Source organism: Cuculus canorus, unplaced genomic scaffold (genome assembly GCF_017976375.1).
Source record: "Cuculus canorus isolate bCucCan1 unplaced genomic scaffold, bCucCan1.pri subtelo1, whole genome shotgun sequence".
Classification (NCBI taxonomy): Eukaryota; Metazoa; Chordata; class Aves; order Cuculiformes; family Cuculidae; genus Cuculus; species Cuculus canorus.
In genome coordinates, this window is record NW_026527860.1 from 845,628 (window position 1) to 872,563 (window position 26,936).

General features: G+C 46.9%; 1 protein-coding gene across 1 annotated transcript in view; it reads left to right on the top strand.

Annotated features, from left to right (window-relative positions):
• The window catches only part of ENOSF1 (enolase superfamily member 1), a 5,510-nt gene extending 427 nt beyond the window's left edge, over window positions 1-5,083 (top strand). Inside the window, exons 1-2 of the mRNA XM_054055862.1 lie at window positions 1-2,915; window positions 4,742-5,083. The exon at window positions 1-2,915 is cut by the window's left edge and continues 427 nt beyond it. Coding sequence (XP_053911837.1) covers window positions 60-2,915; window positions 4,742-4,915 — 3,030 coding nt within the window. The 5' untranslated portion in view covers window positions 1-59 and the 3' untranslated portion in view covers window positions 4,916-5,083. The remainder of the gene's footprint in view (window positions 2,916-4,741) is intronic.
• Window positions 5,084-26,936: the final 21,853 nt, after the last annotated feature.

Below are 26,936 nucleotides of genomic sequence, written 5' to 3' on the forward strand. Positions count from 1 at the left end.
AGTTGGGCGGGCAGCTGACCACCGAGAGGGGGTGGTTACGTTGAAAGTCATCCCTCAAAATGATATGGACAATGGGTCGTCAGACTCGAATGCACTTTATGTCTGTGGCTACTCAAACATACTATGGCGATTGGCGTAAGGTTAAGGTGAATGTTATCGAAAGCGATCATAATCCGCCAATAGATGTTGAATGGGAAATAAGTGGATTGGAGTTTGTAAACTCTGGGTTGAAAGAGGAAGGTTACCAACCATTTATTGGTGTGAGCGATCTTGCCGCCTTTCCCGATGTGTATGAGGCCCTCAAGACTCCCGACCTCGTGGGCAACGTCAACAGCCCTGTTTTGACGGTAGTAGAGGAAAGAGAAGAGGAGAGGGAAGATGAGAGGCAGTCATCACACGGAGAAGTGGCTGAACTTAATCCGGCGCCGAGTACATCTATGTCGGGCTCGTGCACAGAACTTTCCGCTGATGGTATTCCAGTGGTGAAAGTCCCTGACAAACAGCCAACTTGTCCGAGTTGCGGAGCCTTGTTTGTAAAAGTGTCGGGACTCATTGAACATCTAAAGAGAGCGCATGGGAAAGATAAGATCTGGTTCGAGTGTGTTAAGTGCGGTAGACAGAATGTTAAATATCACAGCATTGTCTGCCATTACCCCAAATGCCCAGGGCGAATTGAAGTGGTCGAATCCGATGATTTCGTATGTGGGGAATGTAAGAGAAGTTTCAGTTCCAAGATCGGGCTGAGTCAACACAAGCGGTTGGCCCATCCAGCACTAAGGAATGAAGAGCGGATCGAAAATTCTCTCCCTAAAGAGAGTACCCGGAGGGGGGTACACCGCTCATGCTGGACCGATGAGGAGGTTGAACTGTTGTTGAAGTGGGAAAGACAGTTTGAGGGCGAAAAGAACATCAATAAATTAATCGCGGAGAAAATTCCATCTAAATCCGCCAAACAGATAAGTGATAAGAGACGGTGCCTGAGTAAACAGAAAGAAAAATTAAAGGGAAAAGATCTGGAGGAAGTGAGTCACGATATAGAAGGTGAACATCCCGCCAAGAGTGAAGGTGGTTTAAATCTGGGATTGAGAGATATTTATAAGCGAATTCTTACTGAATGGGTGTCAGCTGGGAAAATTACCACCTTTAATCAGACATATAGTGACTTACTCGAAGGGAGAGAACATCATATGTCATCAATTACCGAGGCAACAATGACCTACCTGGCAAGCCTTGGAAAAGTGTCCGGGGAGTTAGAAGCCTCTATGAGAGAGGGAACTCGAAAGGCCACCAAGCAGCTGTCTTCTCGGAAGCATTCGAAGGGATGGATGAAGAGAAGAGCTGCGAAAAAGGGGAAATTCTACCGTTTCCAGAGGTTGTTCTATCGTGACAGAGTGAAGCTGGCGGAGATCATCCTGGACGGGAGAGAATCCCTGAAGTGTGAGATCCCACTTGACGAAGTACACGATGTGTTCAAGTCCAGATGGGAGTCTCAGGGAACACACCGTGGCCTGGGGGTTTTCAAATCTCAGGGAATGGCGGATAACTCCGTATTCTTAACCATGATTACGGAGAGGGAAATCTCGAAAAACATCAAAGAGATGAAAAAGAATGCGGCACCGGGTCCTGATGGGCTGAGGAGGAGGGATATTGAGAGTTGTGATCCTCAGTTCAAGGATTTGATGGAAATTTACAACCTATGGCTGGTGTCGGGGAAAGTTCCGGACGTGGTTAAGGAGTGCCGGACGATATTAATACCTAAATCTACTAATGCCGAACGCCTTAATGATATTAACAACTGGAGACCGATTACTATCGGATCTACCATCTTAAGGCTCTTTACTAAAATCTTAACGGCCAGATTGACCAAGGCTTGTCCCCTGAACCCGAGGCAAAGAGGTTTTATTAGATCTGCCGGGTGCGCTGAAAATTTGAAATTGTTACAACTGATTATTAAGAACGCAAAAAGGGAACATCACGCGCTGGGGGTGGTGTTCATTGACCTTGAAAAAGCCTTCGACTCAGTGAGCCATGAACATCTGATCGAGGCTCTTGAAAATAGGGGTGTGGAAGAGCATATTATCACCCTAATTAAAGATCTATATCGTAATGTAACCACTAGTGTCGAGATTAAAAGTGGGAAATCCGAAAGTATAAAGATTAATATTGGCGTAAAACAAGGTGATCCGATGTCACCTCTCTTATTTAACTTGTCCATTGACCCTCTTCTGTGTAGACTGGAAGAGAAAGGGCATGGGTTCAAGCATGGCTCCAGATGTATAACATCATTAGCCTTTGCCGATGACCTGGTCTTGCTCAGTGAATCCTGGGAGGGTATGGTTGAAAACATCAAAATTCTGGAAGCCTTCTGTTCCTTAACAGGCCTTAAGACTCAGGGAATAAAGTGCCAGGGCTTTTACATCAGCCCCACGAAGGACTCATATACCATCAATAATTGTCCTGTTTGGGAAATTAATGGCACGCCCCTGAGGATGATCGATCCTGAAAAATCTGGGAAATATCTGGGCCTGGAGATAAATCCTTGGGTCGGAATATCTAAGCCCGAATTAGAGAAGGATTTATCCGAATGGTTAGACCGGATCGGGAAGGCTTCCCTTAAACCGCTGCAGAAGGTTGATATCTTGAAGGGTTATGCGATTCCCAGAATGATTTACAAAGCAGACCAGGCGGAGGTGAAGGCTTCCTGTCTGGAGGCCCTTGACTTAATGATAAGATCCAATGTCAAGGAGTGGTTGCATCTTCCTCCGTGTACCTGTGACGCCATCCTTTATTCGAGATCTAGGGATGGTGGTCTGGGCATTAACAGATTGTCGGCTATTATTCCCAGTATTCAAGCACGAAGATTGCACCGTCTCGCGCAATCTTCGGATGAGGCAATAAGAGAGTTTGTAAAGAAGGTAAGCATCGAGAAAGAATATGAGAAATTATGGATAACAGCAGGGGGAGATAAAAATAAGATTCCATCAATATGGGATCCGAGATCTGTTATGCAAATCTCTGAGATAACATCTGGGGAGAACCCAGGCTCGGAATGGGAAGTATCCGCTCCCAAGACCATCTTTCCGAGACCTAGTGACTGGAGAAAAAGGGAATTTAATAACTGGACGAACTTGGGATCCCAGGGAATTGGAATTAGAAACTTCGTAAACGATAAAATAAGTAATGATTGGATTATAAATTATAAGGGCATTCCCCATAGAAAATTACTAACAGCACTGCAATTAAGGGCAAACGTATATCCCAACAGGGAATTCCTGTCTAGGGGAAGGCGTGAGGCCCATAATAAGACCTGTAGACATTGTCCGGGTTCGACTGAGTCCTGCGCCCATATAATTGGGTACTGTCCGAGGGTGCAGGAAGCGAGAATAAAACGCCATAATATTGTGTGTAAGATCTTAGCCGATGAAGCCAAAAAGAAAGAATGGAAAATTTATATGGAACCTTTAATTAGAAATGATAATAATGAACTCTTTAAACCGGATTTAATCATCGTTAAAGATGGGGCTGCGATGGTAATTGATGTTACTATTCGATATGAGAGCACCCTTTCAACATTAAAGGAGGCAGCCACGGAAAAAGTTAAGAAATATGAACACCTAAAAGATCAAATTAAAGATTTAACGGGTGCCTCGATTGTAAGATTTTTTGGCTTCCCCCTGGGAGCGAGGGGAAAATGGTATGATGGGAATAGCGATGTATTGTCAGATATTGGACTCTCTCAGTCTCGTATTAACAAAACTGCGATTAGATTGTCAAACTTGGCTCTGTTTTCCTCTGTTGATATTGTCCACATCTTTACAAGCTCAGCTGCCACAGGAGTTACTTAATGTTTGCACTTTAACTTTTAACTGGGAACATAGTTACAGCCTGGGCTTTGCTGCAGAGGTCACACCTCATCGCGGTCCCGCCGGATGCCCTTGTGGTAACTGAGTTGGCCTCTGCCCCAGGAATAAGGAGTTAATGTTGCTCCCCCCTATCGAGCAAACTCACCACTTGCTCGATAGTAATATAACTGGTGAAACAAAAATTTTTTGGCTTGAACTTCATTCAGGCCTTGCCCTTAGCCCACGGGTGGAGAGTTGGGCAACACCTGGCCATTGTGAGAGGGTGGTCAAGTAAATTCAGCCCTCGCCTTGATTTGGACAAATGAGCTGTCAAACACGGATGTATTTCCTGTCTGTGGCCACACAAACGTGTCATGATGACTGGCGTAAGGATAAGGTCAGTGTCATCAATACTGATCAAAATCAGCCAATGGATGTGCAGTGGTGGATAAGCAGTTTGGAGTTTATAAACTCTCGAGTGAGGGAAGAAAGGTACCACTCAATCGTTGGTCAGGATGATCTTGCTACATTGCCCGAGGTGTATGAAGCCCTTAGACTTCCTGATCCCATGGGTAGTGCCAACAGCCCATGCCCAACAGTGTTGGAGGAAAAGGAAGATGAGGTGCAATCATCACCTGGGATAGTGGCCGAATCCAGTCCTGCGCCGGCCACACACATATCGTGCTCACGCTCAGAACTTCCCCCTGAGGGTACGCCGGTGGTTAAAAGTTCCCGACAAAAATCCATCTTGTCCGTGTTGCAGAGCACTCTTTGTAAAATTATCGGGACTTATCGAACATCTTAAGAGAGTGCATGGTAAAAAAAGGATATGGTTTGAATGCATTAAATGTGGTAAAAAGAATGTTAAACATCATAGTATTATTTGCCATTTTCCTAAGTGCTCGGGGAAGATTGAGTCGGTCGAAATGGACAACTTTGTATGTGAGGAATGCAAGCGAGGAGTCGGATCCAAAATTGGACTAAGTCAACATAAACGTCTGGCCCATCCAGCTATAAGGAATGAGGAGCGGATTAAAGAATCTCTCCCGAAAGAAAGTACACCGAAAGGGTAACATCAACAGTGCTGGACCAGTGAGGAAGTCGAATTGTTACTGAAGTTGGAAAGCCAGTATGCGGGAAAAAGGAACATCAATAAGCTAATAGCAGAGAAAATTCTAACAAAAACTGCAAAACAGATAAGTGATAAGAGAAGGAATTTAATTAAACAAAGAGAAAAACAGGTGAAAATCAAGAGAATGTGGGTCACGATTCAGAAGGGGAAGAACCAAGTGAGACTGAATGTGGAATAAATATGGGACTGAGAAACAACTATAAAAGGATAATTTCAGAATGGGTAACATCTGGTAAAATATCCACTTTTAATAATACATATAGTGACCTAATCGAAGGCAAAGAACATCTTTTTACATCACTTAACGAGGCAACGATGGTCTGCCTGGTAAGCTTGGGAAAGGAGTCCGCTGAGTTAAAAGCCTCCTTGAAGGAGAAACCGCAAAAGGTCAACAAGCAGATCCCTTCTCGAAAGCATTCTAAGGGATGGATGAAAAGAAGGGCTGTAAAGAAAGGGAAATTCTATCGTTTTCAAAGGCTGTTTTACCGGAATAAAGGAAAATCGGCCGAGATAATTTTGGATGGTAGAGAAGCCCTAAAATGTGAGATCCCTCTAGATGATGTCCACGTTGTGTTCAAATCAAGATGGGAAACTCACGGAACATTCCATGGCCTGGGTGTTTCCAGATCTCAAGGACTGGCAGATAACTCAGTCTTCCAAACCATGATCACAGAGAAGGAAAAAATAAAGGGTGTTGATGATCATATAACTACCCTAATTAAAGATCTATATTGTAATGTCACTAAACGTATTGAATCTAAAAGTGGAAAGTCTGATTCAATAAGAATTAACATTGGTGTTAAACAGGGTGATCTAATGTCTCCTCTCTTATTCAACTTATCCGTGGATCCCCTACTGTGCAGATTAGAGCAGAAAGGACAAGGATTCAAGCACTGTTCAAGAAATTTAACATCGTTGGCTTTTGCGGATGATTTGGTCTTGCTAAGTGAATCATGGGAAGGAATGATAGAAAATATCAAAATACTGGAAGCCTTTTGTTCCCTAACAGGCCTCAGTACTCAGGGAGAGAAGTGCCAAGGTTTTTACATCAAACCCACCAAGGACTCATATACCATCATGATTGTACTGCATGGGAATTAATGGCACGTCCCCTGAAAACGATTGGACCCGGAGAAATCTGGGAAAATACCTGGGCCTGGAAATTACCCATGGGTTGGAATATCTAGAGCCCGAATTGGAAGAGGACATCTCAGATTGGCTAGATTGGACAGGTAAGGCTCCTTGTAAACCATTGCAGAAGATTGACAGCTTGAAGGGTACGCTATTCCCAAACTGATTTACAAAGGCCAGACCAAGCGGATGTTAAAGCTACACAACTTGAAACCTTTGACTTAAAAATAAGAACTAGTGTCAAAGAATGGCTCCATCTTCCCCTGTGTACTTGTGATGCCATCTTATATTCTAAAATCAGTGGATGGCGGACTTGGCATTTGCAGATTATCGGCATACTATCCCAGCATTCATGCTCGAAGATTGCATCGTTTGGCGCAATCTTCTGATGCAAACAATAAGAGATTTCGTTAAGCATATAAGCATCGAGGAATGCGAAAAGTTATGGGTAACAGCTGGGGGTGATAAAAATAAAGTTCCATCTATTTGGGATCCAAGATCTGCAAATGCTAATATCAGAATATCAATGGGAGAGAAAACCAAACTCGGATGGGAAATACCTGCTCCTAAAACCATCTATCCGAGGCCTTGTGACTGAGAAAAAGGAGAGTTTAGCAACTGGACAAAAAATGGGAACCTGTGGAGAGTTTTTGTAGAGACGTGGCTTGAGGAGAAGGGACAGGAGAAAATACAGCTGTGAAGGCAATAGCAGCCTTGTACAAGGGACACAGGATCCTTGAGCAAGAAGTTAGGAAAATAACGGGAGTATAAAAGCAGGACCTAGAAAACCACAAACATCCTAGGAAATGTAGCAGTAGAGGCAGGGCTGACATTCTGTAGTCGGACCATGATGAGCCTTACTTTTGCATATGTATGAGCCTTATTACTGCTATTATAAAGGCATGCCTATCGTATCAATAAACTGAGAACTTGTTGATCATCAATCGGATGTGCTTGTCTCCCATCGACTCCGTCAGGATCCCAAGGAATAGGAATTAGAACTTTGAGAATGATAGATTAGTAATGATTGGATTATAAACCACAGGGGCATTCCTCACAGGAAATTATAACGCGTTACAATTAAGGGCAAACGTATACCCCGCTAGAGAATTTTTGTCTAGGGGTAGGCGTGAAGCCCAGGTTATAACATGTAGACATTGTCCGGGGATGACCGAAATCCTGTGCCCATATAATTGGGTATTGTCCTACAGTACAGGACGCAAGAATCAAAAGACACAATATTGCTTGTGACATCTTAGCAGAGGAAGCCAAGAAGAAAGATTGGAGAATTCTTATAGAACCTCAAATTACAAATGACAATAACCAACTGTTTTAAACCCGATTGATTATAGTGAAAAATAAGGCTGCAATAGTTATTGATGTTACAATTCGATACGAAAGCACCCTTTAAACTCTAAAAGAAGCAGCCGATGAAAAGTTAGAAAATAGGAAACATTTAAAAGAACAAATCAGAAATCTACGGGTGCTTCATCAATAAAATTCTTTGGCTTCCCCCTGGGTGCAAGAGGCAAATGGTATGATGGAAATAAAGAGGAAATAGGACTCTCTCAGTCCCAAATTAATAGAACTGCAAAAAAGACTCTCGAAACTGGCCCTACTGTCATCTGTTGATATTGTCCATATTTTTACAAGTTTAGCGGCTACTGGTGTTGCTTGAATTGTTCTGATTGACCCGGAGAAATCTGGGAAATACCTGGGCCTGAAAATCAATCCATGGGTTGGAATATCCAAACCTGAAATGGAAAAGGATTTAGTAGATTGGCTAAATCAGATTGATAAGGCTCCCCTTAAACCATTACAGAAAGTTGACATCTTCAAAGGATACGCTATTCCCAGATTGATTAACTTGGCTGACCAAGCAGATGTTAAAGCTACACACCTCACAACCCTTGACTCGGAATAAGATCTGGCAGTCAAGGGTTGGCTCCATCTTCCCCCGTTGTACGTGTGACGCCATCCTATATTCTAAAATCAGGGATGGCCAACTTGGCATTAGTAGATTATCGTCAATGATCCCAAGCACACAAGCTCAAAGGTTGCACCGTTTGGCGCAATCTTCAGATGCATTCGGAAGAGACTGTGTTAAACAGGAAAGTATTGAGGAAAGATTATGAACAATTATGGATTACAGCTGGAGGAGATAAGGACAAAAATTCCATCTATTTGGGATCCAAAATCTACAATGGAAATACCAAGAAATAGTAGGGGAGAAAACCCAGCCTTGGAATGGGAAAATACCTGCCCCAAAACCCATCTTTCCAAGGCCTTGTAACTGGAGGAAAAAGAGAATTTACTATTGGACTAAAATTGGGATCCCATGGTATAGGAATTAACAACTTCAAAAACGATAAGATCAGCAATGATTGGATTATGAATTATAGGGCATTCTCTCACAGAAAATTAATAACAGCACTACAGTTAAGGGCGAATGTATACCCCAAAGAGAGAATTCCTGTCTATGGGGAGACGGGAAGCCCATGTAAAATCTTGTAGGCACTGTCCTGGTAGGACCGAGTCCTGTGCCCATATAATAGGGTATTGTCCGAGCGTACAGGACGCAAGAATAAAAAGGCACAATATTATTTGTGACATCCTAACCCAGGAAGCCAAGAAAAAGGATTGGAAAGTATTTAATGAGCCACATATAAGGAATGATAATAATGAATTATTTAAACCAGAGCTGATTATAGTTAAAGACGAGGCTGCAATAGTCGTTGACATAACAATTCGGTATGGAAGCACCCTTTCAACTTTAAAAGAAGCAACTGAGGAAAAAGTTAGGAAATATGAACACTTAAAAGTACAAACTAGAGAATTAACGGGTGCTTCATCAATTAAATTTGTTGGCTTCCCTCTGGGTTTGCGAGGAAAATGGTTATGTTGGTAATGAGGAGGTATTATCAGAAATAGGACTCTCCCATTCCTGAATTGATAGAATTGCAAATAGACTCTCAAAAGTGACCCTACTGTCCTCTGTCGATATTACCCATATTTTTGCTAGTTTATCTGTTGTTACTGGAGTTACTTGAAATACTCAATTGAAATTGAATTACAATTGAAATTGTAATTAATGGTTGTTAATATTATGTATTTCACAGTTTAAGTAATAATTTATGTATTTCAAAGTTTATAACAGTAATATATTAGCAGTTTGGTATACAGTATGGGATCTTGTAATGATTACCCAAACAAGACGCCGTCACTCCGGACATGGCTCCGACCTTTCCACTGAAGGCACACCGGTGGTTAAAGTTCCGGACAAAGATCAATATCGTCCATGTTGTGGGGCGCTGACTGTGAAAATATCAGGAATTCCTGAACATCTCAGGAAACCCCATGGTAAGAGGAGGATATGGTTCCAGTGTGCCAAGTTGTGGTAAGAAGGACGTTAAACATCATAGTATTACCTGCCATTTTCCAAAGTGCTCAGGGGGGTGGAATCTGTCGAGATGGACAGTTTTGTATGTGAGGAATGTAAGAGAGGATTTGGATCTAAAATCAGACCGAGTCCCCGTCTACAAGAAGGGTTGCAGGGAGGATCTGGGGAACTCCAGGCCTGTCAGTCTGACCTCAGTGCCGGGGAAAGTCATGGAACAGGTAACCTTGAGTGCTATCGTGAAGCACATGAAGAGAACCGGGTGATCAGGCCCAGTCAACAGGGGTTTACAAAGGGCAGATCTTGTCAAACTAACCTGATCGCCTTCTATGACAAAATGACTCCACTACTGGATGGGGGAAAAGGCTGCGGATGGAGTCTTCTTGGACTTCAGGAAAGCCTTTGACACAGTTTCTGACAGCATTCTGCTTCAGAAACTGCCAGCCTCTGGCCTGGACAGGCGCACACTCTCCTGGGTGGAAAACTGGTTGGATGGCCGGGCCCAGAGAGTGGTGCTCAATGGAGTTCACTCCAGCTGGAGGCCCATTACAGGTGGGGTTCCCCAGGGCTCGGTACTGGGTCCAGCCCTGTTCAATGCCTTTATCAATGACCTGGATGAAGGCATTGAGTGCACCCTCAGCGAGTTTGCAGATGACACTAAGCTGGGAGGAAGTGTGGATCTGCTGGAGGGTAGGGAGGCTCTGCAAAGGGATCTGAACAGGCTGGACTGCTGGGCTGAGGCCAATGGCATGAGGTTCAACAAGGCCAAATGCCGGGTCCTGCACTTGGGGCACAACAACCCTACGCAGTGCTACAGACTGGGGGAAGAGTGGCTGGAGAGCTGCACGGAGGAGAAGGACCTGGGGGTAATGGTTGACAGCCGACTGACCATGAGCCAGCAGTGTGCCCAGGTGGCCAAGAAGGCCAATGGCATCTCGGCTTGGATCAGAAAGGGTGTGACCAGCAGGTCCAGGGAGGTGATGCAAGAAAATATTAAAACTTAGGAGGCCTTTTGTTCTTTAACTGGCCTCAGGACACAGGGAGAAATGCCACGGCTTTTACATCAAGCCCACCAGAGACTCTTAAACCATCAACGAAAATTAATGGTTTTCCCCTGAAAAATTTCCCGCGTGGAAAATTAATGGCTTTCCCCTGAAAAATGATTGATCCTGGTGACTCTGGAAAATACCTGGGTTTGAAAATTGATCCATGGTTTGGGATATCAAAGCAGAGTTGGAAAAGAATGTTTTAGAATGGTTAGATCGGGTTGAAAAGGCTCCTTTAAAACCCTCGCAGAAAGTCGACATCGTGAAAGGGTTATGCTATTCCCAGATTGATTTACTTGCTGACCAAGCAGATGTAAATGCTACATATCTTGAACCCCTTGGAAATAAGATCTACAGTCAAGGGTTGGCTCCTGAGTACCTGTGACGCCATCCTATATTCTAAAATCAGGGATGGCGGACTAGGCATTATTAGATTATCAGCAGTGATTCCCAGTACACGAGCTCGGAGATTGCACTGTTGGTACAATCTTCAGATGCGATAGGAAGAGACTTTCTCAAACAAGAGTGTATTGAGAAGAAATATGAAAAATTATGGATTACATCTGGAGGAGACAAGGGTAAGATTCCATCTATCTGGGACCTGAAATCTGGTAATATCAGATAGAGCAGCAGAAGTGACCCTGTCTCGGAGCGGGGAATACGCGCCCCAAAAACGATCTTTCCGTTACCTTGGCACTAGAGAAAAAGGGAATATATTAACTGGACCAAATTAGGATCTCAGGGTATAGGAATTAACTACTTTGAGAATGGTAAGATCAGTAATGACCGGATTATAAAATACAGAGGCATTCCTCAGAGAAAATAACTGCACTACAGTTACGGGTGAATGTCTGCCTAACAAGAGAATCCATGTCTGGAGGGAGACAGGAGCCCATGTGAAATCTTGTAGGCACTGCCCAGCTAAGACCGAGTCCTGTGCCCATATAATTGGGTATTGTCCGAGGGTGCAGGATGCAAGAATATAAAGGCATAATATAGTTTGTGACACCTTAACCCAGGAAGCCAAGAAAAATGATTGGAATGTAGTTACTGAGCCACATGTAAGAAATGATAATAATGAATTATATAAACCACATCTGATTATAGTTAGAGATGAGGCTGCAATTGTCTTTGATGTTACAATTTGGTATGAGAGCACCCTTACAACTTTAAAAGAAGCAGCTGCTGAAAAAGTTAGAAAATAGGAACATTTAAAAGAACAAATTAGAGAACTAACAGGTGCTTCGTTAATTAAACTTGTTGGCTTCCCTCTGGGTGGACGAGGAAAATGGTATGTTGGTAACTACAAGGTATTATCTGAAGCAGGACTCTCCTGTTCCCAAAGAGAGAAAATCACGTTAAGGCTGTCTAAATTGGCCACACTGTCCTCTGCTGATATCATCCATATCTTCGCTGGTTTATCTGTTGTTGCATGAGTTTACTTGCATTTTTCCGGTTGCAATTGGCATGTATTTCAAAGTTTATAATAAATAATTCAGTTAATTAGACAGTTGGTTATACAGTATGGAATCTTGTAATGATTACCGAAACATGACGTCATTACTCTGGACTTGGCAATAGGCGGATGAGCCGCCTCACTTAACTCAGAAAAGGGATACATAGCAATATGCATTCCATAAATAGCCAAATGTCTCGTCACCTGATTAGTGATGCACATGAATGGATGAACGAGATTCCCACTGTCTGTGCCCCCGGGTCCCCTTCTCCATCAGGCTTTTTCCGTGCCTCTCTCTGCCGCTGATCGCGGGATCAGCAGTGGTGGTTGGGAGCAAGACGGCCCCTCGTCACATGACAAAAGGGTCCGGGTCTCGCTTGTAATTCCATTTCCCTGCCCGGGGCAGACCTGGCAGCCCCACAGTCCTGGGCAGGGTGCTGCTCTTGCTTGTGGCCTTTCACGGGGTAGACCTGGCAGCCCCCCTCCCCTCAGCGTGGATTTGGTGACTGGTTTCTTCCACACCTGTGGGGGGATTTGGCCTATGGCCATCCTCGGGGTAGACCTGCTGTCCTCAGGACGAGACTGGGTGCCTGTGCCTGTGCACAGACAGACAGACGTACAGAACAGTTTGGAGTAAGACAGCACTCCTCTGTGTGTGTGTACAAATGAATAACATAACAATAAATGAGTGAATGAATCAAGGTTTGGAGTAATGCTTTTTTATTTCAGCATCGTCAAACACTAATAAAGTGCCTTACCTTTAGCAGTGTTGATAACAATTGACCGTAGCCACACGTATCAATAATTATTAATTCCTTATCGTAGCATGCCGTGGCGTCATCAAATGATGGAGTCACCAGCACTAACAACTGAATACAGACACGAGTAATAGTGATTAAAGATGGCGCTCGAGCGCTATCCGTTGAACCCATGCGCGAGTTTCACACCACAATGTCCCCACCACCACCCCCCAAGTATTGCGGATTATGTTAGTACAACTACTAAAGCAATGCTCGAGTAATACGCGCCCTGCCCAACCCACCACTCTACTGCCTTTCCCCACATCCCCGGAAAAATTAAACTCAAAACCCAAAACCCCACAGCTGCCGACAGACAATACGCAAGTACAGTGGAATGCATCAGTAGTGGGGTACTGGCAATCACGTCATGCCTGACTACTATTGATTAATTTGAAGTGCGGGAACTATCAGTGGAGGAATTGATGCTCAATTTGTCACGTTTCTTACCTGCCTGCGTCACCACTGTCCTTCCCTCCTGCGTCCTTTCCTCCTGCTTCCATGCAAGATTCCATCTTTGATCCACGGCACATGGAGAGGGGCAGGGGAAGAATATCCATCCCCAGCCTGCCCCCGAGAGTGCTGCGGGAAGGAACACAGGCACACACGCACGCACCGCTCAGCACCCGCCCCCTTTTACTTTATTAGTCTCTCTTTTCAAGCCGCTTATGGACATCTGTATGTCTGCACCCACACCCACCCATCTGTCCTGTTCCACCGCCCCACCCCAGACTCTCTTCACTCAGCAACGTGGCCCACACCACGGGCTGGAACGCAGAAGGCGGCCTTACCGATCTTCTGCTCCATTCCACAAGCTTCGGCTGATGCCACCCAACAGACACCGGCCCGAACCCCTCGTCCCGTGCCCTCTGCCGCCACACACGCACCTGCCTGCCCACAAACGCGTGAAACCACCCCAACTCCCCAACCCTGGTGCTTCCCAAGTGCCATGGAGCTGGCTGTGACACCTTCTGTCCCTCTTCCCCCCATCCGCCTCCCCCGCCTCCCCCCACTGCCTCCATCCCGGCCGCTTTGCCGCCAAGGGGAAAGAAACGAGCCGGCTGCGTGTCTGTGTGTTGTCCCACCCGCAGTGCCTTCTCCGACCCCGGTCGGCGAGTTGCTGCGGCCGCGGGGCCCCTGCAGCTGTGTCGCCACAAGCCTTTCCTTATCGCTCGCTCGTTCTCACCCGCTCGCCCTGACCCCGTCTCTGACTCCCGGCCCTCAAAACCGCGGCTCAGAAAACCTAAGAAAAGCTAATGTGGGGTGGGGCTGCGGAGATGGCTGAAAAACCAAACCAAACCCAAACCAAAACCAAGCTCCAAGTGATGGAAAACAAAAAATAGAACAAACAATCAAACCAAGAAAAATCCCAAAATCTTCCCCAAAAAGACACGCCAAGCTCCTCCCCGGCCACACCTCTGCGCTGGTTCCCTGCTGTCCACCGCTGCCAGTGAGCGCCGGACCTTTAATTTTGGCACCAAACGCCGGCCTTGTGGCATGTTGGCGGGGTATCCGCTTGCCAGAAAGCGCCTGCACAGGGTGCCAATCTGCGACCGCCTCCTCCCCCCTTACTCCTCTACCCCAGGCTCCCCCGCCCCGCGTCTCTGCTTATTTTCATAAGGATACTTTATTGAAGGGAACAGAAAAAGGTAAAATAATAATTTCTTAAAAATTACAAGTGAACTGGAACTTTATTTGCAGCAAACCCAAAACGCAAATCAACGGCAATAACACTGCTGTGTACCCATCCCCTGACCCACGCCTCTGTCTCCCCCATCCCCTGACGACGCCCTCCCTCCCTCCCCTCCCTCCCACCCCAAAACAACCACTGCACCACGTAAACCAAACCCCAAAGCTGAGGAGTGCCCAGCGGGGCTTCGTGTCCTGGCATCTGGGGAGGCAAAAAGTCCACTGCCCGGGTGGTGGGTGTTAGCAATGTGGGACGCAGGTGGAGTGCAGCGCTGTGGCACAGCTGCCCGCAGAGGTGAAGCTCTTCCTGGTTCGGCCCAGCCAAAGTGTCCCCTCGGCTCTGCTGGGCAAGCAGGTCCACCAAACTCCGTTGTGGTCGGCGGTGGCTGCGAGGTCCCCCAGCTCCAGAGTGGACAACGGTGGTTGCCATGTCTATCTGGCTCCAGAGTGGATGGTGGCAGTTGCCAGGTCTATCCAGCTCTGGGGGCGGTCACTAGGGCTTGCCTGCTCCAAGGGAGGTTGTCAGGTCTCGCCGGCTCCGGAGCAGATGGTGGCTCTCGCCAGGTCTAGCTGGCTCTGGCGGCAGTCACCGGCTCCACCTGGCTCCGGGGGCAGTCATCAGGTCTCGCTAGTTCCAGGGCAGATGGTGGTGGTTGCCAGGTCTACCCAGCTCCAGCGGAGGTCACCAGGTCTTGCCCGTGTGCAGGAGCGGTCCTCAGGTCTCGCCGGCTCCAAAGTGGAGGGTGACGGTCACCAGATCTTCTCGTCTCCGGAGGTGGTTGACAAGTCTCGCCAGCTCCAAGGGAGGTCACCAGGTCTACCCGGCTCCAGGGGCAGTCATCGGGTCTTGCTGGTCCCAGATCGGACTTTAGCAGTTGCGGGGTCTATCCGGCTCTGGGGGCGGTCGCCAGGTCTACCCAGCTCCAGCAGTGGTTGTCAAGTCTACCTGGTTCCAAAGGATGTCGGTCCACTGCTCTGGAGCAATGGCAGCGGTCACCATGTCTGCCTGGCTCCAGAGGCACGCCCCAGGTCTCGCAAATTCCAAGGGAGGTTGTCAGGTCTACCCGGCTCCAAAGAGAACAGTGGCAGTCGCCGGGTCTACTCGGATCGGGGTGCAGTTGCCAGGCCTACGTGGCTCCAAGAGTTTGTCAGGTGTACTCGGCTGTAGAGAGAATGGAGGCAGTCGCCAGGTCTCGCTGCCTTCGGCAGCTGTCCTCACGTCTACCCATCTCCAGGCGTTAGGCCCTGTTCCGGAGCAGCCGGCAGGGCTACCGTGCTCCTGGCGACCTCGATCCTCTTTCCCGGAGGTGTCCGCCCGTCTTCTTGATTGCTGCCTGCGCTAACCGCCGCCGGCTCTGCCACTTCTGTTTCTCTCTGATGCATGCGAGTGCATTGCCCCGTCAACGTGGAGAGTAAACCACTGTGTCCCTGCACCGCTTGAACCCACTTTCCAGAACCAGACGGTGTCCACCACCCTGGAAACCTTGGGAGGGCCGTTGTCCCCTTCTCTTCACCCAAGGGTAGGGTACGCACACCACCCCCCCATCTCGAGGTGGGGAAAGGTTGTTCCAGTCAGAGCACAGGCGCAGCATCGCTCCCTGATGGACCGTGAGGCGGCTCCCCCGATCTTCCCGTCCCCCAACGCACACCCCCCTGCGGCATCGTGGGGTGAGGCCTTCGGGTATGCTACAGGCTAGTGTGCGGTGGCAGTTAGCCGCTCCCCACCTCATCCAACAATGCCTCCTCCCTTCATCACAAGGGAGCCGAGGCAATCGCGGTTGTGGGGAGGAAGGCGGGCGGGCTCAGCCACCATGGCTGCCCTTGGCAGAGAAGGTTCACCAAGCCAGGTCTGCGCCCCACCCCAGAGGGGGAGACCCGAGCTGCAACTCTCCTTCCGGGCGCAGCGCCGGGTCACTGAGGGAAACCCCGGGCCCCGGGCAGGCAGGCCGCGGTGATGGCGGCGGACGTCGGGCGCGCCCCCGCGGGCGGACGCTCCCCCGAGGGCGGCAGCAGGGGAGGCACCACTGCAGGCCTTCGGATCGTTTCCCTCACCCCAGGGCCAGGTACCTAGCGTCGGCGCTTCGGTGGGGCCCCCCTCCCTCAGCCTCAAGCTGCAGAACTCGGCAGGCCGGGGCTGGGCAGAGATATAAAGACACGGGCAGCGTGGTGCCACCCAAGGGGGTGCAGGCATGAGGCCCTTTCGTTGCCTGAAGGGAAAGGGAGTCTCTCCCTACGACCACCTTGAGGGGCCGTCAGCTGCAGTCATCCCCTGCAGCTCTACCCGTTTCAGGGAGAAGCGTCCCTTTTCCTGCCTCCTCTCCCCAGTCTAGTTCTCGGTGGAGAGAACTGCCGTGGTGATGGCCAGCCATGTCTGGCCTGCCTGTCTCAAACTGGGCAAACACCCCTGGCAAGGGAGCATGGGCTGCCTCACTGTCGGGGCTTTGCTGTGCGCGCTTCCCCTGTCAAGGCAGGGGGAATGCCATGACACCATCTCAGCGCTGCGCTGTGGCTCTGTTCCCTCTCCCCATCCCAGTGAGCATTCGGTGGTGCCTCAGCCGCAGTGGTGCTCACCGCAGGTCGGGCAGGCTGTCCCGGCCCAGAGCCCTGCCCATCGCTTCCACGTCTCCCTCCCCGGCTGCGCCAGCAGGAAGGCGGGCAAGCCAGGGGCGTCCCACACCCAGTTGCTGAGTGGAGACGGGCGCGGCAGTTCCGCACGAGCTTATCTGTGGGGGGAGGTCCCCTGGCCGGCGCCTCGCCTCAGCCGGCACCTAGCAGCTGGCTTAAGAACTGATGCGGACCAGGAGAATCCGACTGTTTAATTAAGAAACACCAACAAATTGATTGGGGAACACATTCCATCTAAAACCGCTAAACAGATAGGTGATAAAAGGAGGGGTCAGGTAAGACATGAAGAGAGGCAGAGGGTTAAACATCATGAAAGCGGTAAGGAAGATGCAGAAGAAGAACGTCTTAACTGACATTGGGCGTAGAGAGAATATGGGGCTTAGGTCCCATTATAGAAAAGTTATATCACAATGGATAACAACAAATAAACTATCCACTTTTCGGGATATATTTAAGGATGTAATCGAAGATGAGGAACACCATACAACATCAGCTGACGAGGCAATGATGGTCTGCCTGGCGAGCCTTGGGAAAGAGTCCTCGGAGCTTAAAACCTCCCTCAGTCAGAAGCCCCAAAGGCGCCTAAGTAGATTCCTCCTCCAAAACCTCTGACAGGATGGATGAAGAAGAGGGCTGTAAAGAGAGGGAAATTCTGCCGTCTCCAGAGGCTGTTTTACCTCAATACAGGGAAACTTGCTGGTATAATCCTGGATGGATTATTATCCTGGAGAGATAATTCTCTCCCTAAAGAGAGTACCCGGAGGGGTGTACACCGCTCATGCTGGACCGATGAGGAAGTGGAATTGTTATTGAAGTGGGAGAGACAGTACGAGGGAGAAAAGAACATCAATAAATTAATTGCGGAGAAAATTCCATCGAAATCCGCTAAACAGATAAGCGATAAGAGAAGGTGTTTGATCAAACAGAGAGAAAAATTGAAGGGAAAAGATCTAGAGGATGTGGGTCATGATGTAGAAGGAGAACATCCGGCCAAGAATGAAGGTGGATTAAATCTGGGACTAAGAGACATTTATAAGAGAATACTTGCAAAATGGGTAACAGCTGGGAAAATTACCACCTTTAATCAGACATATAATGACTTTCTCGAAGGGAAAGACCATCATATTACATCAATTAACGAGGCAACAATGGACTACCTGGCAAGTCTGGGAAAAATGTCCGAGGAGTTAAAAGCCTCTTTGAGTGAGAAAGCACGAAAGGCCACCAAGCAGTTGCCTTCTCGGAAACATTCAAAGGGATGGATGAAGAGAAGGGCTGCAAAGAAGGGGAAATTCTACCGTTTCCAAAAGTTGTTCTACCGCAACAGAGGAAAGTTGGCGGAGATCATCTTGGACGGCAGAGAAACCCTGAAGTGTGAGATCCCACTGGACAAAGTGCACGAGGTGTTCAAGTCAAGATGGGAATCTCATGGAACATACCGTGGCCTGGGGGTTTTCAAGTCTCAGGGAATGGCCGATAACTCCGTTTTCCTAACCATGATTACGGAGAAAGAAATCTCTAAAAACATCAAAGAGATGAAAAAGGATGCGGCACCAGGTCCCGATGGGCTAAGGAGGAAGGATATTGAGAGTTATGATCCTCAGTTTAAAGATCTTATGGAAATTTACAATCTGTGGCTGGTGTCGGGGAGGGTTCCGGACATGGTTAAGGAGTGCCGGACGATATTAATACCAAAATCTACTAATGTGGAACGCCTCAATGATATTAACAACTGGAGACCGATTACCATCGGGTCTACCATTTTAAGGCTTTTCACCAAAATTATAACAGCGAGATTGACCAAGGCTTGTCCCCTGAACCCAAGGCAAAGAGGTTTTATTAAATCTGCTGGGTGCGCCTTGAAATGTGAGAGCCCACTGGATGAAGTTCACTCTGTGTTCAAGTCTAGATGGGAAATTCCTGCAACATTCTGAGCCTTGGTGTCTTCAGACCGTCCGGGTCTGCAGACAACCCGGCTTTCCATGCCAAGATCACGGAGAAGGAAATCTCCGAGAACATCAAGGAGATGAAGAGGAGTGTGGCACCAGGACTGGACGGACTGAGTAGAAAGGATATTGAAAGGTATGATCCTCAGTTCACCGAATTAAAGGAAATTTTCAATCTACGGCTGATGTCTGGAATGGTTCCTGACATGGTAACAGAATGGCGGACCGTGTTAATACCTAAATGTACAACTAGTGAGCACCAAAATGACATCAACAATTGGTGACCAATTACCATCGGGTCAACCATTTTAAGGTTGTTCACTAGAATTATAACTGCTAGATTGACCAAGGCTCGCCCTTTGAACCCCAGACAAAGGGGTTTTATAAGATCTGCAGGTTGCACAGAAAATTTAGAACCTTTACAACTAATTATCAAAAATGCCAAAAGAGAACATTGTGCCCTCGGGGTGGTCTTCATTGACCTCGAAAAAGCCTTTGGTACTGTGAGCCGTGAACATCTAATTGCGGCTCTTAAGGTAAATGGGGTAGATGAACTCTGGGGATCAGTGGTGACCTTCAGAGTTTCGACACGACCTTGAAGCGGAAGGACAGAACAAGTTAAGACAAAGAAGCAGATTTGGAGACAGGATGTCTGCGCGCCGTCTGAGAATCAACGAATCGCAGCAGAGTTGGAGACCCGTGATCAGCAGGCTTCACCCTATCGGGTGCTCCGTGGAGGCATGTGGTCCCGGGAGCTTCACCCAATCAGGCGCAACCTAATGGCGCGTGCCCTGCCACGTGGTCAGTTGAAAAAGTATGTAAGTGTTAAGGTTTGAAAGAATAAATGTCTCTGGTTGAACCCACACCAGTAGTCCATGCCACAATCTTTGCAATGAACATATGATTACCCTTGTTAAGAACCTCTATTGTAACATCATTACACAGGGAATTGAAAAGTGGCGAGTCGGATCCTATTAGGATTCGTATTGGTGTTCAACAAGGTGACCCAATGTCTCCCCTCTTATTTAACTTATTCACGGACCCCCTATTGTGTAGGTTGCAGGAGACAGGGCACGGGTTCCAACACTGTACGAGAAACACAACACCTTTAGCTTTTGCAGACGATTTGATACTATTAAGCGAATCATGGCAGGGAATGCGAGGAAATATTAAAATACTTGAGGCCTTCTGTTCTTTAACTGGCCTCAGGATGCAGGGGGAGAAATGCCCCAGCTTTTCTATCAAGCCCTCCAGAGACTCATATACCGTCAATGACTGTCTCGTATGGAAAATTAATGGTATTCCCCTGAGAATGATTGATCCTGGTGACTCTGGGATATACCTGGGTCTGAAAATTGACCCATGGGTTGGATTATCTAAACCAGAGTTAGAAAGGAATCTTACGGAATGGTTAGATCGGATTAATAAGGCTCCTTCAAAACCTTTACAGAAAGCAGACATCTTGAAGGGTTCTGCTGTTCCCAGATTGATTTACTTGGCTGACCAATCAGATGTGAAAGCCACGCATCTTGAAACCCTTGACTTGGAAATAAGATCTGCAGTCAAGGGTTGGCTCCATCTTCCCTTGAGTACCTGTGACGCCATCCTCTACACTAACATCACGGATGACAGATTAGGCATAAGTAGATTATCAGCAATGATTCCCAGTATACGAGCTTGGAAACTGCACCGTTTGGCACAATCTTTGGATATGCTCATAAGACATTTTGTTAAGCAAGAGGGTATTGAGAAAGATTATGAGAAATGATGGGTTACAGCTGGAGGAGACAAGGGTAAGATTCCACCTACTTGGAGCCCTAAATCTACAATGGTAATATCAGATATAGTGGGGGGGGGGGGGGGGATGACCCAGTTTGGGAATGGGAAATGCCAGCTCCAAATACTATTTTTCTGAGACCTTGCAATTGCAGAAAAAGGGAATTTGTTAACTGGACCAAGTTAGGGTCTCAGGGTATAGGAATCAACAACTTTGAGCATGATAAGATCAGTAACAACTGGATTGTAAATTACAGGGGCATCCCTCACAGGAAATTGATAACTGTACTACAACTGCGGGCAAATGTCTACCCAACAAGAGAACTCTTGTCTCAGGGCAGACAGGAGGCCCATGTGAAATCCTGTAGGCACTGCCCAGCTAAGACTGAATCCTGTGCCCACATAATTGAGTATTGTCCAAGGGTACAGGATGCAAGAGAGATTGCACCGTTTGGCACAGTCTTCAGATATGCTGGTAAGAGATTTTGTTAGAAAAGAGGGTATTGAGAAAAAGTATGATAAATTATGGGTTACAGCTGGAGGAGATAAGATTCCATCTATCTGGGACCCGAAGCCTGCAATGATAATATCAGATATAGTAGCGGGGGATCATCCAGTCTCGGAATGGGAAATGCCTGCTCCAAGAACTGTCTTTCCGAGACCTTGCAATTGGAGAAGAAGGGAGTTTGTTAGCTGGACTAAGTTGGGGTCTCACGGTATAGGTATCAACAACTTTGACAACGATAAGATCAGCAATGACTGGATTGTAAATTATAGGGGCACTCCTCACCGGAAACTGAGAAGAGCATTACAGCTACGGGCAGATGTCTACCCAACACGAGAATTCTTGTCTAGGGGCAGACAGGAAGCTCAAGTGAAATCCTGTAGGCGTTGCCCTGCTAAGACCGAGTCCGGTGCCCCCATGGTAACTATTAATACACAGGGAGGTCCCTCTGAAAGCGTGGGGGCCCATTGGTCACGGACTCAGTGCCTTACTTATCGGACATTCCAGGGCTCTCTTACAAAACATTTTAGTTCATGTGGGGGTAATCGATGAGGATTTTACAGGACAAATTTGTGCAATGCTTTCTACTATCACCCCCCTGTTACAATAGAAGAGAGAACTCGCATTGCACAATTGGTGCCTTTTAAAACACTTTCAAAAGCAGTGTTCCTGAAACAGAGCAACTCATCTGTGGAGACGGGGGATTTGGATCCACCAGAGCACCTCAAATTTACTGGTCACAATCTCCCTCAGAGGAGAAATGTAAATGCTAAGGAAATGTATTCTTGCTATGAACACCGCTTTTCCACATTCCGCCCAAATATCTGGACTGCTTGACACAGGGGCTGACGTTACTATTATCGCTCGGAGGGATTGGCCTGATTCCTGGCCCACGATACCTGCAACTTCACGAGTAGTGGGACTAGGAGGTATGGCTACTGGTCTCATTGCAGCAAAACCTGTAGTTATCACGAATCCCAAAGGGCAAAACGCCACTGTACGACCTTATGTTACTCCAACCCCCTTAAACCTAAGGAGATGAGACTGTTTGGGACAGTGGGCAGTCCGTATAATAACCGGATCTTTCGCAGCCATGTGCGGTCCGACGAGCCCCACAGGATCAGGAAATTGTTATGGTTGCAGCAAGCCCGGCCACTTAAAAAGAAATTGTCTAAGTACTAACACTGGGATTAGACCCCAAGCACCTGGGATCTGTCCTAAATGCCGAAAAGGGCGTCATTATGCTAACCAATGTCGCTCCAAGTATAATTTTCAGGGACAACCGATGCAGGGAAACCGATTGCGGAGCGCAGGGCAGCGACGCGTGCAGACACAAATACCGCGGCCAGTCTCTCAACCCTTCCGAGGGGAAACAACGCCACCTCGTGTCTTCGCCCAGCAACAGCAGGTAGTGCCGGACTGGACCTGGCAACCTCACACACAGTAACATTATTAGATTCTACAGTTCACTTATTATCGACTGATATTTCGGGACCTCTGCCTCCTGGGACACAAGCACTATTGTTAGGGAGATCATCAACAACCTTAACGGGTCTTTTTGTATTACCGGGGGTCGTTGATTCTGATAATGTTGATGAAATCAAAATCATGGCATGGACCCCATTTCCCCCTTGTACGGTGCCAAAAGGTAGCCGCATAGCGCAATTAGTGCTATTTCCCAAGGGAACAGATGCCTCTGATTCTCACCAACATTCTCAAAGGAAGGGAGGGTTCGGATCCACAGGGGACCCACAAATCCTGCGGGTACAGCCTATTTCCCAAAAACGACCTCTATGTCAATGTACCCTTATTCATGGAAAACAACAAATAGTGCTCAGTGGGATTATTGACACCGGAGCTGATGTTACTGTAATATCTTGGGCTAAATGGCCACCACAATGGCCTTTAGCTAATGTCTCCCAAACATTGGCTGGAATTGGTAGCAGTCACCAGAATTTGGAATTAATCTAAATTCAAGGTCCGGAAGGACACGTAGCTTCCATTAAGCCTTTTGTACTGCCCGTCCCCATGATTTTGTGGGGGCGAGATGTACTGTCACAGTGGGGAATGTCTCTTCGAACCCATTTTTAGATGGGGCCATTGAAGTGTGCGACACCCTGAAAATAACCTGGAGGACTGAAACCCCTATTTGGGTTGATCAATGGCCCCTCCCACTGGAAAAGCTTCGCGCCCTCCAAAAATTAATTGATGAACAATTACAGAAAGGACATATTGTGCCGTCTACCAGTTCTTGGAATTCACCTATCTTTGTTATTAAAAAACAGTCTGGCAAGTGGCGCCTACTCCATGACCTTAGAAAGATTAGTGACGCTGTGGAAGATATGGGGGCCTTGCAACCCGGTCTCCCGTCTCCGATTATGATCCCTCGAGATTGGCATTTGACTATTATCGACCTCAAAGATTGCTTTTTCAATATTCCTTTGCATCCAGATGATGCTTCTAAATTTGCCTTTTCTGTTCCAAGCGTTAACATGCAAGCTCCACTGCAGAGATATCAGTGGGTTGTGCTGCCACAGGGTATGAAAAACAGCCCTACAATTTGTCAGTGGTATTTGGCTAAAGTGCTTAGCCCGGTCAGAGCTGCTGTGCCTGATGCTTTGCTATATCACTACATGGATGATATTTTAGTGGCTGCACAACATCACGAGGTCATGGAGGAAGCCGTAGCCCTTGTCTCAGCCGCCGTCAGTTCGGCGGGCCTTTGTATTGTGACAGAAAACATTCAAAAAACACCACCATGGAAATATTTGGGCTGGCGTATAAGAGCTCAATCTGTGACTCCGCAACCTTTACAGATACGAGCAAATGTGAAAAATCTACATGATGTCCAAAAGCTATTAGGCACAATAAATTGGGTTCGGCTGTTGTTGGGGATTTCCAACACGGATTTAGGTCCGTTATTTAAATTACTCAAGGGAGACACTGATTTACGTTCCTGCCGCAATCTTGGCCCTGACGCCATTGACTCTTTGCAAAAGGTTGCTACAGCAATCAGTTCCAAACAGGCACATCGATGGGCTCCTGAGTTGCCTTTTTGCCTGATCATTTTAAACCCTGCTCGACAGCCTCGTGTCTTGATATTTCAATGGGACCCTAGAAAATCAGACCCATTGCTGATTATTGAATGGATTTTCTTACCAAATCAATCCTCAAAAACTATTTTGACACAGCATGAAATGTTTGCCTGCTTGATCATTAAGGCTAGGCAACGTTTATTAATGTTATCCGGAGTAGATTTTACTCACATTTGCTTACCTGTAACGAACATATATTTACAATGGCTTTATCAACAATCAGATGCCTTTACCATGGCACTAGCTGACTATACGGGTCAGATTATATCTCATCCACCTTCACACAAATTATTCAACATCGATTTTTGCCTATTGCCTAAGCCAAAGAGGAGCGATCAGCCATTACATGCCCTTACTGTATTCACTGATGGATCTGGAAAAACGCACAAGTCAGTCATTCTATGGTGGGATGATCAACATGAACAATGGGATTCAGACATAGACACTGTTTATGGATCGCCTCAAATAGTAGAACTAACTACAGTAGTTCGAGTTTTTCGAAGATGGACCACACCACTTAATCTTGTCACTGATTCTGCTTATGTTGCAGGGATTGTAGAGAGAGCCGAAGCATCATTGTTGCGTGACCTTTCACATCCTAAATTATTTGTTTTGTTACAGGAGCTTATTTTTCTTTTGGACTCTCGACCTCATCCTTATTTTGTTACGCATGTTAGATCACATACTTGTTTACCTGGTTTTATTGCAGAAGGGAACCGACAGGCTGATTTGTTGACATTACCAGTACAAGTATTGCCTGATCGCATAGCACAAGCTAAACTTAAGTCATTCTTTTTTTCACCAGAACGCAGGAGGCCTTAAAAGACAGTTTGGCCTAACCTCTCAGCAAGCATCTAACATCATCGCTGTCTGCCCGGATTGCCAAAGGCATTCGTTTCCGTCAATAGCAGGAGGCATTAATCCCAGAGGTCTGCAAAGTTTACAATTATGGCAAACAGATGTAACTCACTTTTTGGAATTTGGTAAACTGAAGTATATTCATTCTTCTATAGATACCTTTTCCGGTGCCTTGTTTGCTTCTTGTCATACAGGAGAAAAGGCACGTGACGTCCGCAAACATCTGATGCGTGCCTTTGCTACTCTGGGCATACCCTCTCAAATTAAAACAGACAATGGACCTGCATATATTTCAGCCACGATAAAGGCATTTTTCAACTCTTGGGGCATAACTCATATTACTGGCATCCCTCATTCCCCCACACGTCAATCTTTAATTGAACGCTCTCATCAATCACTAAAACGCCTTTTACTACAACAAAAAGGGGGAATAGGAACCGCTATTCCTGAGGAGCGTTTACAGAAAGCTTTGTATGTTTTTAATTTTTTTAATTGTTCTTTGATAGATAGCAACCCTCCAATTGTTCGACATTTTAATGCAGCTGATTCACTCGAGGCGCAAGTCAAGGCCCCAGTATTGGTTCGTGACCCAGAAACGGGTAAAGTCATGGGACCATATCCTCTTGTTACATGGGGGAGAGGTTATGCTTGTGTATCCACAGAAAAAGGACCCTGATGGATCTCAGCAGAGAATGTGTGACCCTTCCGTGAGTCCTTACAGCAACTATCTGGTGAAAACCTCAATCATCCTCAGGAGCAGTCCCCCAAACAACCATTTGAAGAACTCACGGAGGAAGATCGGGAAGACAGAGGCTGAACACTGGAAGCTTGAAAAAACTGTATGAACCAGGGCAGAGAAACACTTGTCGCCGGAATCATTTGCGCTTTATGCAGATCTTGTGAATCTTGGGTTTTGTGTGTATGTTAAGACTGTTTAGAAAAGGAAATCGATACTGTACGACTCTTACTGTTTACAGGGCACGAACTAGCAGAACAGGATTGATAGTTCACTGAGAGCGTTAGCTGGGCTAGTTTAGTGGAAAGAAGGGCTCAGGAAGTTATTGTTTGTGACCTAGAGTGTAGTTAGACAAATTTGGTACCCGCTAACATGGGCTGTCCTTAAACAAGACTGGAATCCCACCACTCGGAATCTATTCATGCGAGCATTCAACAGCTTAAAGCTGGAGTCTCCAAATTACAACAGAGTGATAGTTGGGACTGGTTAGATAAATTCTTTGAAGGATGGGGACTTTTTGGGTGGTTGAGAAGCCTTGTAAAAATGGTCATATATGCTTTAGGTGGTTTTGTCTTGTTATTACTTTTGTTGCCATGTTTATTACAATGTTTGCAAAGGTTGGTAGCACGATCCATGAAAAAGATTCTTGTTGCGCAACAGGAAGGGGGAGATGTTGCACAGGATCTGTCTGGCTTCAAGAAACCCCCCAGCACAGATCAGTTGATAAAAGCAGACGTGCTGGAGCCTGTCGGCCACAGGCCCTGGGAGGGAGTGAGGTAAGAACTTTACAAAGATTGCTGGCTTGATCACAGGTACTTGTTGAATGGCAGGAAATTGTCGTTAAGTGAGGCAGATGTTTAGAGAGAAGACCCTTTTGTATCAGCCAATGCTGAGCTTGCTTTTAG